Genomic DNA, 12,466 nt, shown 5'->3' with positions numbered 1-12,466 from the left:
AATGACAAAATTTTCTTCGACCGTTCCTTATTTAAGCCGAAGTCTCTTCCCCTTTTGTGTGTGTGTTTGTTTGTTTACCTTTTCCAATTCGGAGAAAGCCAAAAGAGAGAGAGAGAAGGAGACGAAGAAGAAGGCAATCAAAAGAAGCCACCGTCCGTCGCTAAGAAAAGTCGCGTTTTTTTTTTTTTTTTTAATTATCGATACCCCAACTGCTCTCTCTACTTTTCCTGGAAAATTCCGTGACCTTCTTCTTCTTCTCTCAAAACCCAATTCCCAATCCCAATTTCAAACCCAAAATCCCTGGATCTACGCTAGCTTCCGTGATTTCTCCAACTACTCAATTCGATTGATTGGGTTTTTTTTTTCCGTCAAGCAAATTTTGTGACTTTTTGGGTTTTCCGATTTAGGGTTTGTTTTGATTAATCTACCCCCTTCGTTCCTCTTTCTTCGGGTTAGGGTTCTGTTTTTTTGGATTCGTCGTGATGGGTGAGGAAGGTTCAGTATTTGGCGTTGGAGATGAATTGCCGGGTGATGATTGTGACGGTGCTTTTGAGTTTGAAGATGATGACGAGACTATTGATATCGAAACGATTTATCGGATTCTAGATGAAAAGCCTGATTTTGCTGAGGTAGCTTTCAGATAATTTCCGGATTTCACACGCTTCGTATAACTTGATTCGGCTTCGGTTTTGTTTACAATTGCTAGAACATTGATTTGAATCCTCCTGCTTATGATATTTGGATTTGTTTTTTTGTCTGTGTACTAACCTTGAGAGTTACTACTTTTAGGCTAGCCAAGATAATTCATCACCAGCTGGTTCATCTGCTGACGAGCTCAAGAATTCACATTTACAAAATGGTTAGTGGTTTTTGTTGCATAGACCCCGTAACAGTTCTTTGAGCTGTTTGTGTTACACCGTATTAACAGTCGCTTACTTGAATTTTTATGGTTATGTATGTTTCTTGATTAGGTTCTCAGATGGTTGATTGGATGCCTTCTGGGGACTCATATAGCTTAGGAGCCTCGCAACCAGGAGGTTCATTTGATGACCATATGAAAATGGAACCTGTGCTAAGTCCTTCACCTGCTCATACTTGTTCTGCAAGTCTTAAAGATTGGTTTTCGTTAAGCCAGGGTGAGCAGCCTGTGGAAACATGTGGAGTATCTCAATCTGAGATGACTAGTTGTAGTATATCGTCTAGTTTCTCTGATCATGATGGTAATGTGGCCTTCAATCCAGGGAATTGTGACGTTGACACTGTCTCCAAGCGGGATGACAAGATAATTGATTCCAAATGTATGCACCTTATCTACTAAATGTCAGGTTATTTTTTTTTTTTTGGTAAAGTTTGACTCTACTCATCTGTCTGTTGCTAATTTCCATATTCCTCATTTTTTGTTACATCAAATTGCAGGCAGCCCCACAATGGTGACCCCATATTTCGATGATGTGCCTGGATATGGAGCGGGTTTGGGAGCCGATCATACTTCTTCCGTCATGTCAGGATTTTTCAATAACTCCAATTCTCTCAGTGATAGTGCGGATAACTATGTCTCTTCTGCACAAAACTGCTACAATACAAATGGCGCACCTTTATTAGAACATACCCCCAATTTTGTCCAGAATTTTTCGTTTCAGTTCTTTCCTAATAAAGAAGAAGCTGTAAATGATGTTGAGAGTGGAGTAAGTGAGTCTCAGTCGGATGGTGCCAGCCGGATGATTTTTGATAGACACGGGAGAGTAGACAATGGATCTTTAGAAAGGAAACCTGCTATTGATTCTTCTAGTGCAAGGGGGATCAGTTTCAAGTGTGAAAGTTATCCTTCAGTTTCTCCTGCCTGTGGCAGACTGTACAACAGTTTCAACAGTCATTTATCTGATCATGATCTTGACCGGCCTGATTATTGTTCAAGCAGTTTTCAGGAAAACGAAGCTGTTCATGTGACTGCTAAACCAGAGGCTGAGTCAGAGAAAGTGGTATACAGTTCAGTTCCAGGGGAATATAGTGTCAGGGACGATTCATATGCACCTGGAGAAACCAATCATTGGTGGTCTGGTGCATCAAGCTGTGCAGTCTCCTATCAAACAGATATTGAGAAGGGATACTCATTTATGGCACCACAAACTGTTTTTCCTGGCCAAGACAGTGGCAACAGAAACTCCAGTAATTTTTATGATTCAAATGCATGTATGCAATATGTGGCAGAAGATCTCAGCCCAGTGACTCAAATCAGTGAGCATTTAGATTTTCAAATACATCAAGGAGACGGTGAACATATTCAACCAAGGAGCATTGATTCTAATTTCTCAAATTCTAGCTTCGAATCAGTTCAAAGCCATTCTTCAGAATGTATATCCGATAGTGATGATGATTCTGACGTCTGCATAATAGAAACTAATGGTCCTTCTGCAATCCCACCTCGACCTGTAGCTATGAAAAAGCCAGTGGTTACGTCAGAATATTCTACAATTGATCATAATTTTAATCAACCTGGAGGCCTGAAGCTTCAGTCAAATAAAGAAAATATGATCTTCCAAGCTGCATTGCAGGTTAGTAGCTCTTAGCTTTATAAAGGAGTAGGCGTTTTCCCAATTTCCATTGTATCCCCCAGGCACCATTACCAACAGTGCAACATCTTAGCTTTTGCTGATATGCGGATATATATTTGTCTGTATCGAAATATCTGATGTGTAACCCTATGCATGATTAAGTTGAGAATGTTGCATGGGGCTGTAATGGGACTTAAAGGTCCCTGACGGTCCCTGTTATCAGATGTGTCATTTGAGTTAGTGCAGTTGATGACAGTTCCGTAGTAACCTTTATTATTGGTTTTATTTCAGACTCTTTAGGTCTAATAACATTGTCTAATTTGACAGGATCTCTCTCAGCCTAATTCTGAGGCAAGTCCGCCTGATGGTGTCTTAACAGTCCCACTTCTGAGACATCAGGTAAAACACTAGGTGTAAAAATTATACGGGTGGTGTACTTTGTTGATGTATTGTATGCCTAACAAATATGATTTCGCCCCGAAATGAGAAATGGAATTCTTTCAGTTGATATGATTTTCCAACTTGATGGTTGAACGTTTTTGGCTAATGTGAATAGAGATAATTATCATTGTTTCAACTTGACTGTATCTTACTCATGTACAGCGAATTGCATTGTCATGGATGGCCCAGAAGGAAACAAGTGGCTTCCCCTGTTCGGGAGGAATACTGGCTGATGATCAGGTTAATTTTGTCTTCTGTTGTAATCTTTTTGTCAATAATTAAGAAACGTTTCCTGATAAATTATCTTTTGCAGGGACTTGGGAAGACGGTTTCCACTATAGCTCTTATATTGAAGGAACGGTCTAAACCTGCCCAAGCATGTGAAGAAAGTACGAAGAAAGAGATTTTTGACCTTGAAAGCGAGAGTGGAGAATGTGCGCCTTTAAAACCCAGTGGTAAAAGCGATCATTTTGAACACTCTCAATTGCTTTCCAATGAAAGCAAAGTTGGTGGAGATAGTGTGGGTAAAGTGAGGGGAAGGCCAGCTGCTGGAACTCTTGTTGTCTGTCCCACTAGTGTTATGCGGCAGTGGGCTGATGAATTACATAAGAAGGTGACTAGTGAAGCGAATCTCTCTGTTCTGGTATACCATGGGTCTAGCAGGACAAAGGATCCTCATGAGCTGGCTAAATATGATGTTGTTGTTACCACATTTTCTATCGTAAGTATGGAAGTGCCGAAGCAGCCTCTTGTAGACAATGATGACGAAGAGAAGGGTGGGGTACATGATGGTGAATCTGCAACTAATGGCTTTTGCTCAAACAAGAAAAGGAAATATCCTCCTGATTCTAAGAAGAAAGGCTCAAAGAAGAAGAAACATGTTGAATTTGTGTCTGGTCCTCTTGCGAAAGTTTCATGGTTTAGAGTTGTTCTTGATGAAGCACAGAGCATTAAGAATTACAAAACCCAAGTTGCAAGAGCATGTTGGGGCCTTCGTGCTAAACGGAGGTGGTGTTTGTCTGGCACTCCAATCCAGAATTCAATCGATGACCTCTACAGCTACTTTCGGTTCCTCAAATATGATCCTTATTCTTCTTACGTATTGTTCTGTAGCACGATTAAAAACCCTATTTCTAGGAACCCAGTGAAAGGATATCAGAAGCTGCAGGCTATCCTTAAAACAGTGATGCTTCGCCGAACTAAAGGTCAGTCTACTGATAATGAATATAAATTTCTTGGAATGTTTATCTGAGGATTTTCATGGTTTCTAACTGGTAAAACACATTAGGTTCATTTCTTGATGGGAAACCCATCATCTCTTTACCTCCGAAGTCCATTGAATTGAGAAAAGTGGATTTCACTATGGAGGAACGTGATTTCTACTCCAAATTAGAGGCCGAATCTCGTAGTCAATTCAGGGTATGAATAAATTGGTTGTAGGTATGCTTTTGCTTTTGTATGTATTTACAAAAAGATATATCTTTTTCTTTTATATCAGGAATATGAAGAAGCCGGAACAGTGAAGCAAAATTATGTCAATATCTTGTTGATGCTCTTGCGCCTTCGCCAAGCTTGTGATCACCCTCTTCTCGTGAATGGTGATTACAGTTTTACCTGGGAATCCTCCGTTGGATTAGCTAAGAAGCAGATTTTCTCAGAAGCTTCACTGGCAATTTGTGGTATCTGCAATGTAAGATTCATTTCTCTTATCTTTTTCATATTGCCTTTTTTTTCAAACCATCATATAGTTTTCTTAACTAGTAGTTCTTAATCTATATCACTTCTATTTCCACAGGATGCACCTGAAGATGCTGTTGTTTCAGTCTGTGGTCATGTTTTCTGTAAACAGTGCATTTATGAGCGCCTTACAGGTGATAATAATCACTGCCCCTTTGCAAACTGCAATGTCAGACTCACCATCTCATCATTGTCTTCCAAAACAAGATTGGACGATCCTAAGTCTGGCATACAGGACCTTGCCACTTCGAATCACGTTGAGAGCCTTGACCCTTGCAATGATGAAGATCTTCCATATGGTTCATCTAAAATCAAGGCTGCTCTAGAGATCTTACAATCACTGCCTAAACCGCAGGATTTGACAGATACGAATCAGATCTCTCAAAACAGAGAGGACTCCTGTCTTCCTGTAATTAAGAGTGAGGGCATGAGGATTGATAATCCGATTAAAGTAGCTGGAGAAAAAGCGATTGTGTTTTCCCAATGGACAAAGATGCTGGACCTACTTGAAGCTTCTCTTGTTAGTTCGCGTATTCAGTATAGAAGGCTTGATGGAACAATGTCAGTTGCTGCTCGAGATAAAGCAGTGCAGGATTTTAATACTCTTCCTGAGGTACATATATGGCCACTAATTAAATTTTAAGGACTTGGGTTGACTTGCCGTCTGTGTTAACAAAATGATGGTATCCTTTTTTGGCAATCTTTTTTACCTTTTAGGTTACTGTAATGATTATGTCTCTCAAGGCTGCTAGTCTCGGACTGAACATGGTGGCTGCTTGTCATGTTCTGATGCTGGACTTATGGTGGAACCCAACAACCGAGGATCAAGCAATTGATAGAGCACATCGTATAGGACAGACACGACCAGTAACAGTGGTTCGCTTCACAGTAAAGGATACGGTCGAAGATCGGATATTGGCCCTTCAGGTATGTGAATTGGTTGACTTGATTCTCATTTGCTTCTCTCTATAAGCTTCAAGCAATTTCAATTTTAATCTCTTAACATGTTTGTGGAAGCAGCAAAAGAAGAGAATGATGGTAGCCTCTGCGTTTGGAGAAGATGAAAAAGGAAGCCGACAGTCTCACCTCACTGTAGAGGACTTGAGCTATCTGTTTATGGCAGATTCATGAGAAGCGAGCTTCAAGCTCTTTTTTTTGCCAATGCAGACGGGTATATATGATAGGAGTTTCTTCGGTTTTTGTGCAGTTTTAGGAGGAAGAGACTCTTCGTTTAAACTGACTACAGGGTTTGTGCAAAAGAAAGATTAGAAAAGACTTTTGGGGGTTTGGGATATAAAAATAGAAAGCTGATCGTATTTGATTATTTGGTTTCATTTAGACTTTAGGTATTTACAATTGATGGAAGAAGACAATATAGGAGCATCTGCTATTGAATTTCTCATTGTAAGATCACAATGTGAGTGGTCCGGCGAGTTATAATAGCTAGCTTACTTCAATATCCTATCTCTTCTGTAAGTGATATGAAATGGTAAGAACGAGCCGTCGAACAACTCTCAGTCATCTTGCCTTTTTTTTTTGCTTCATAATAGTATAAATAGGCCACAAAAACTGGCAAATTACGCTACAACCCACAACTTTATACACCACCTTTACTTTTTTTTTTTTTTTTTTTTTTTTTTTTTTTTTTTCTTGAAAATCTTACACCACCTCTACGTTAACACAGAATAAATTCAATCTTCCCAAATATTTATCGATGACGCAACTATGATTTCTATGTTTTGGAACGGAATATTTTTACTCACAAGTCTTATCAACACCCTTGAATTTGATATGTCATTGAAAATATTCTATCTATCGGCTTCGAGTCTCTCGCTTGTGGACACTTTTAACGTCAATTTTTGCCAGACATAGCGATGCGGCACATGTGAAATGTGAAGACTTGTACTACATAGAATAGAACATATGTCAGATAGAGAATCCGAGTTCTGTCACATCTATGGTTATATAACGCAAACACAATACCGAATAAATTCTAAACCGGTCAAATCGATTGATGGGAACGAAACCTTCGTAGAACAATTTCAGATATTCTCTGGTGCTCTATTTATATTCCATATGCTCATATCATCCTTTTCTTCCCAAAGTAATGTCAAAAAAGGTCAAACTGATACTTCCCATTTCTTTGACTTCACATTGTCACAATGTCACTATCTATCTCAAACATTTAAAATTATCATTATTTGTGATGCAGAGAGAATAATATATTTGCGTTTAGTTATGCCAATAAGATTATTACAAATACAAATGCACAAATTTTAATATGTTAGTACAAAACTGAGTCTTTTATAGAAACAATAGGTGGACCTCCATGCAAAAATAGAACCATGACTAACAGAAGAGGTCCCTATCATTTGCTATTTTTCTCAATATATTCAATTCGCGTTAAAGTAATACTAATGACAATAAAGTCTTTAGCATTATAACCATATGAAGATTATTAAAAATGTTCTTGGAGAAAACAAGATTAAAAAGGGATCCACGCGTCTGTTCTCACATGTTAGGAGAATTATTATATTCACGCATTCTAAATATAGACCAAATATAACCTACAAGTTACAATCTAGTGGCAACTCACTAACTAAAGAGTTCTATGAAAAGGTTAGTATATAAGACTGCATAAGTCTTTTTCTATTATAAACCAAATGATGTCATCGAACTGTTTAAACCAATTTTCTATTGCACAAAAGATAAATTATACATCTAACTTTTCCATAAAATATAAAAATATATTGAGTAATAGAGAAAATACCGAATGTCACACGGAAGATTTAATGCGAATAAATTTCCCCTCTAATTCCTTAATATGGTAAGTTGAATTCCATGTCATAAATCATAACCATTCAAATAAACACCATATATAAATTATATATATATTATATTGAAAAAGAAAACAGTACTATTTAAAGGTTGTTCTCTTTTTTATATTTTCACGTAATTTATTATTTTTAACTGATCAAAAGATTGAACAAAATAAAAAAAATTCAAAAAACTATACGCACTAGCTAAACCATTTTTTTTTAAGTGAAAGCAACATCAATTTTAATTTAGCATATATACCTCAAATTCCTTTCGCAAAGACCATAGGTTTAAATAAATTTCAACGTGCCATGTCTTTTTCTTTTCTCGTTGTTGGAAATTTTCCGAGCTCATTGGTTATGAAAAAATTTACTACCAAGATTATATTTTACCTTCTCTGTCTTTGTGTTTCATTTATCTAAATTATGTATGTTGACTCTCGTTTACCACATCATAACTACAATTTCTTGTTACTTACTATATATACAATTTGTTGATACTTACTAGCTTGATGCCCAAGCTAACATACTAACTATTGATATCGGTGTGTCATGTTTTTTTATACTTGGAATTAATACTGTTTAAACAGGACGGTTAAATTTTTTAGTTGTTGCAAAAAAAGTGATTAAAGAAAAGTTGGTTGGAAAAGATATATAAGAAAAAAAATTGATTGAATTAAAACTAGCAGTTAAATAATAGTCAAGAATAGTAAAAATATTATTGTAAAAAACAACAAAATTTTAACTTAACTTTAAATAATTTTTTAGTAAAATAATATAAATACACAATATTTTTCAAAATATAAAAAATATTAAATAATTAAAAAATTCCAACCGACTACCTTGTAAACAAAGCGGTTGCATACATACCTATTAGGCAGTTACCAACTACCTCGTTTAAGCTTCTAATTACCTCTTAACCACTTGTTCCAACCACTCGTTTTATCTACTTATTTTAATTGCTCATCTAATTGGTAATCAAACTAACTGTTGAATTTCCAATCAACCTTAATGTGTTATATGCTCTTATGCTATTATGGGAACCAGGTCTCGTATTTTCACAGGTTTGATACGACAATAAAGTTGCATCACTTTTTGCAATTTCATAGATTAAAGATTTAAAACCCATCAAAGAGAAAGTGCTTCATCCGCTCCATAAAGTCATGCCATTATATTCAAAGAGATTCGTAATTATATTAGAAAAATAGTTAGAATGGTTTGACCTAAGAATTATCTGTTATGTGGTAATGGATCACAATAGAAGAATAAACATAGTATTATTAAAGTAAATATTAGTATGAACTATCTTAAGGTTAAAAGTACATCATAATTTCTTATTACTGAAATATTACGTTGCTTGTAGTTGTAGAATTTTACGATGACTTTCTGATGAAATACCTGTAAGTTATGGTTATTAGACTTTATGGTTATTAGTTGTTAATTTTGGGAAGAGTTTGGGAAAAAGTAGTTAGACTCTTTTTCAGTTTTTCTGAAATTATTCGTAAACTCTTGGAATCAAGTAGTCGACATAAATCCATATTATATCATGTTAAACTTCAATGTGCGCACTATGAAAATCATAAGATACTACAAATACAATGCCACATTAACTAAATAAAGGTAGTTCTTGATAAAATTAATGGGCTGATACATTAATGTAATGTTGGTTTAGGTCCCAATCACCTAATTACAGCTAATTACCAGCTTCTCATTAACTGTGTGAGGATCTTTCCTTATAAATAGTGGATACATTAAAGCCTCTGTCTCATACATCTCATATCTTAAAAAAAATCCCTTGTAGTTCATTCATCCTTGTTTTTATCTCTTAGAGAGACACCATTTCACACCTCTATCTCCACTAAAAATCTGAATCATCGACCTATGAACATTTTCAGTGTATCCATTGCTTTGTGTCTTTGCACTTTTTTCGCTTTTGTTTCATCTGATACTTCAGAAGCAATGAGAGATCTCGTGACAAACTTTCCTGGCCAACCAAAAGTTAGCTTCAGACATTACGCCGGTTATGTCACTGTCGATGAACCCAGTGGGAGGGCTTTGTTTTATTGGTTCTTCGAAGCTATGACTTATCCCAACATGAAGCCTTTATTACTATGGCTTAATGGAGGTAATCAAACTCAATTTTGACTTGCATGGAAAACACATTATATTTATGCTATTTCACATATTTTCAGTTATAAATATGTTTGGATTTGGACGTATGGGGGACACATTTGGATTTGTCATTGTTTATAATTAATATAATAGGTCCTGGCTGTTCTTCTGTGGGATACGGAGCAACTCAAGAGATTGGTCCATTTCTCGTGGATAACAAAGGAAACAGTGTTAAGTCTAACCCCTACGCATGGAATAAAGGTATGCTATTGTATTTTATTTTATTTTATATTATGTCCATCGTATCATTATCATCATCATCATCATTCATCATAAACAACACTAATTGAGTTAAATTTGGTATACTGGGGCAGAGGCCAACGTACTGTTTCTTGAATCTCCAGCTGGTGTTGGGTTTTCGTATTCAAACACAAGTAGTGATTATAGAAAACTCGGCGATGACTTTACAGGTAATTTATTTATATGAAATTATATTTTATGTACGTATAAAGTTATATATATATGTATATATATATATTTGTTGTTACTTGTTTGGAGTCTCAATTGATTGTTTTTATTTACAATCAACAGCGAGAGACACATACGCTTTTCTCCAAAAGTGGCTCGTGAGATTCCCAGCTTACAAAGAAAACTTGTTCTATATCGCAGGAGAGAGCTATGCAGGTTTTAAATTTCATAAAAAATTCGAAATTATATAATACGTCATCTAAAATTGTTTTATATATCCATGTTTTGAGTTATATAAAGAATTTACGTATATGGACAGGGAAATACGTACCCGAGCTTGCAGAGGTTATTTACGACAAGAACAAGGAACACAACGACAACTTGTCACTTCACATTAATTTAAAGGGCATTTTGGTATTTACCTCATTTGGTTCTCATAGGACACAAAAGAAAAAAACATCGTACAATTCCGTATGTTTGATTCGCATGCATGACACTAAACAATTTGATGAAATCGATTTATTATAGACCTCATACTTGAACTTTAAGGACATTTAAGTATATTTTTTAAGTTTTCCTATACCACTAAACAAGTGTACATATTCGTACATTGTTTAAAATATGACCAATCTTTGTATATATTCTAGAGTTGATGATTGAAGGTTAAGGACATTTTAATAATACGTCTAATTGTGATAAACGCTAAAACAAACACATCGTACATTGTCCCATGTTCCATTCAAGACATGATATTTGTTTTTTTATTTACTTATTATTGACGCAGCTTGGAAATCCGTTGACATCATACGTGGAAGATTGGACAGGATGGGTGGATTATGCGTGGAGCCACGCAGTGATATCAGACGAGACATATAGAGTCATAAAAAGAAGTTGCAATTTTAATAGTAATACTACTTGGGACGTTAAAGATTGCAAAGAAGGCGTAGACGAAATACTCAAACAATACAAAGAGATTGATCAATTCAGCCTCTACACTCCTACCTGCATTCACCATTCATCAAAGCTTTATTCCTACGCCAATTCCAAGACGGTAAACTAAGTTTACAATACATTCATTAAATATGTGTGCTATAGTTTGCTATAAGAACTTAGCTGAAACTCTTAAACAGATACCGAGGCTGTTCGATGGCTTTGACCCGTGTTTGGATGATTACGCAAAAGTATTCTACAACCGAGCTGATGTTCAGAAAGCTCTTCACGCTACTGATGGTGTACATCCCAAGAACTGGACCATTTGCAAGTATGTATTACTCATCTTATAATTTATTTCTTTCTGCCAATAATATCTTATAGAGAATATGAATATCTAAATTAATCTCTTTTTCTTATTTTTTTTGGTCGAGAAACAGTGCTGATATTCTAAATAATTGGAACTGGACTGATTCAAAGCCTTCGGTTTTGCCTATATATAAGAAACTCATCGCTGGAGGATTTAGAGTTTGGGTTTACAGGTAAATTTTAGGCTATATATTTGGAAAAAAACAATTAAAAGATACAATTATATCTAAGTTTTCTACATTGATACTTCGAAACCCAATAAGAACATATGAGCAATGGACTGAAACACACGTTGTCAAATTAGTTTCTTGCCACCCAAGCTAAATGAATTTTCATCTAGTTTCCATTATCTTATTGGTTCCAAAGAAAAATAAATTATATTGTACTATGATAACTGGCTGAATTATTAAATTTTATGTGATGATTCAGCGGTGATGCTGACGGAAGAGTTCCGGTACTCTCAACAAGGTACTGCATAAATAAACTGGAATTACAAATCAAGACAACTTGGAGGCCATGGTACCATGAGAAACAGGTAACATGCAGTTAATAATCACAATCATATTATTACTCGTCAATGTTATTTTATACCGCGATTTGTTTCTGAAGCGTGATTTTTTTTTTTTTTTTTTTTTTTTTTTTTTTTTTTTTTTTTTTTTTTTTTTTTTTCTTTTTGTGATGATTTATAGGTAAGTGGATGGTTTCAAGAATACGAAGGTCTAACGTTTGCAACGTTCAGAGGAGCAGGGCATGATGTGCCTTCCTTTAAACCCAGTGAATCCCTTGCGTTTTTCTCTGCCTTCCTCAATGGAGTTCCTCCTCCTTCATCGCGACAGAGCTAGAAGCAAATTAAAAATTGAGGCTAATTTAAAATAGAAAAAGAGATAAATTTTCTCAGAAAGTGATCATCATCTATCTTCACGGTAGAGTTAAGTTATAAATGAATGCATGTAATGCTAGTATACCTTAAAATATATACTTGTGCCAGACTCACTGCAACCGCGTTTATAACTGTAATAACATAACTCTTTAGTTTACATT

General features: G+C 35.6%; 2 protein-coding genes across 5 annotated transcripts; both read left to right on the top strand.

The window, feature by feature from the left end:
* Window positions 1-56: 56 nt before the first annotated feature.
* Window positions 57-6,241, top strand: LOC104703704 (helicase-like transcription factor CHR28). 4 transcript variants are annotated; one of them, XM_010419762.3, is made up of 13 exons: window positions 57-629; window positions 790-859; window positions 972-1,136; window positions 1,242-1,298; window positions 1,417-2,552; window positions 2,880-2,951; window positions 3,156-3,233; window positions 3,307-4,198; window positions 4,282-4,412; window positions 4,492-4,683; window positions 4,789-5,343; window positions 5,448-5,657; window positions 5,751-6,241. In XM_010419762.3, exons 1-13 carry the CDS (start codon window positions 483-485, stop codon window positions 5,859-5,861), a joined length of 3,816 nt encoding a protein of 1,271 aa, XP_010418064.1. In that variant the 5' UTR covers window positions 57-482; the 3' UTR covers window positions 5,862-6,241. The 4 variants fall into 4 exon arrangements, with proteins under 4 accessions (XP_010418064.1, XP_010418066.1, XP_010418063.1 ...); XM_010419764.3 differs by having other exon boundaries at window positions 1,242-1,320; XM_010419763.2 differs by having other exon boundaries at window positions 59-629; window positions 1,242-1,325.
* A 2,866-nt stretch (window positions 6,242-9,107) lies between these two features.
* On the top strand, window positions 9,108-12,462 carry LOC104703703 (serine carboxypeptidase-like 32). The gene is made up of 10 exons (XM_087460023.1): window positions 9,108-9,671; window positions 9,812-9,919; window positions 10,033-10,128; window positions 10,250-10,342; window positions 10,446-10,540; window positions 10,911-11,177; window positions 11,257-11,387; window positions 11,497-11,598; window positions 11,855-11,960; window positions 12,115-12,462. Exons 1-10 carry the CDS (start codon window positions 9,428-9,430, stop codon window positions 12,265-12,267), a joined length of 1,395 nt encoding a protein of 464 aa, XP_087316149.1. The 5' UTR covers window positions 9,108-9,427; the 3' UTR covers window positions 12,268-12,462.
* Window positions 12,463-12,466: the final 4 nt, after the last annotated feature.

This window comes from Camelina sativa, chromosome 7, assembly GCF_030686135.1.
Source record: "Camelina sativa cultivar CO46 ecotype springtype chromosome 7, ASM3068613v1".
Classification (NCBI taxonomy): Eukaryota; Viridiplantae; Streptophyta; class Magnoliopsida; order Brassicales; family Brassicaceae; genus Camelina; species Camelina sativa.
This window is presented reverse-complemented; position numbering and strand designations above follow the sequence as displayed.

Coding starts and splice junctions, on each gene's coding strand:
- LOC104703704 (XM_010419761.3), top strand. CDS start 483: ATGGGTGAGGAAGGTTCAGTATTTGGCGTTGGAGATGAATTGCCGGGT. Junction 3,234..3,306: donor GAATACTGGCTGATGATCAG/GTTAATTTTGTC, acceptor TATCTTTTGCAG/GGACTTGGGAAGACGGTTTC. Junction 5,658..5,750: donor ATCGGATATTGGCCCTTCAG/GTATGTGAATTG, acceptor TTGTGGAAGCAG/CAAAAGAAGAGAATGATGGT.
- LOC104703703 (XM_087460023.1), top strand. CDS start 9,428: ATGAACATTTTCAGTGTATCCATTGCTTTGTGTCTTTGCACTTTTTTC. Junction 10,129..10,249: donor ACTCGGCGATGACTTTACAG/GTAATTTATTTA, acceptor TACAATCAACAG/CGAGAGACACATACGCTTTT. Junction 11,388..11,496: donor AAGAACTGGACCATTTGCAA/GTATGTATTACT, acceptor GTCGAGAAACAG/TGCTGATATTCTAAATAATT.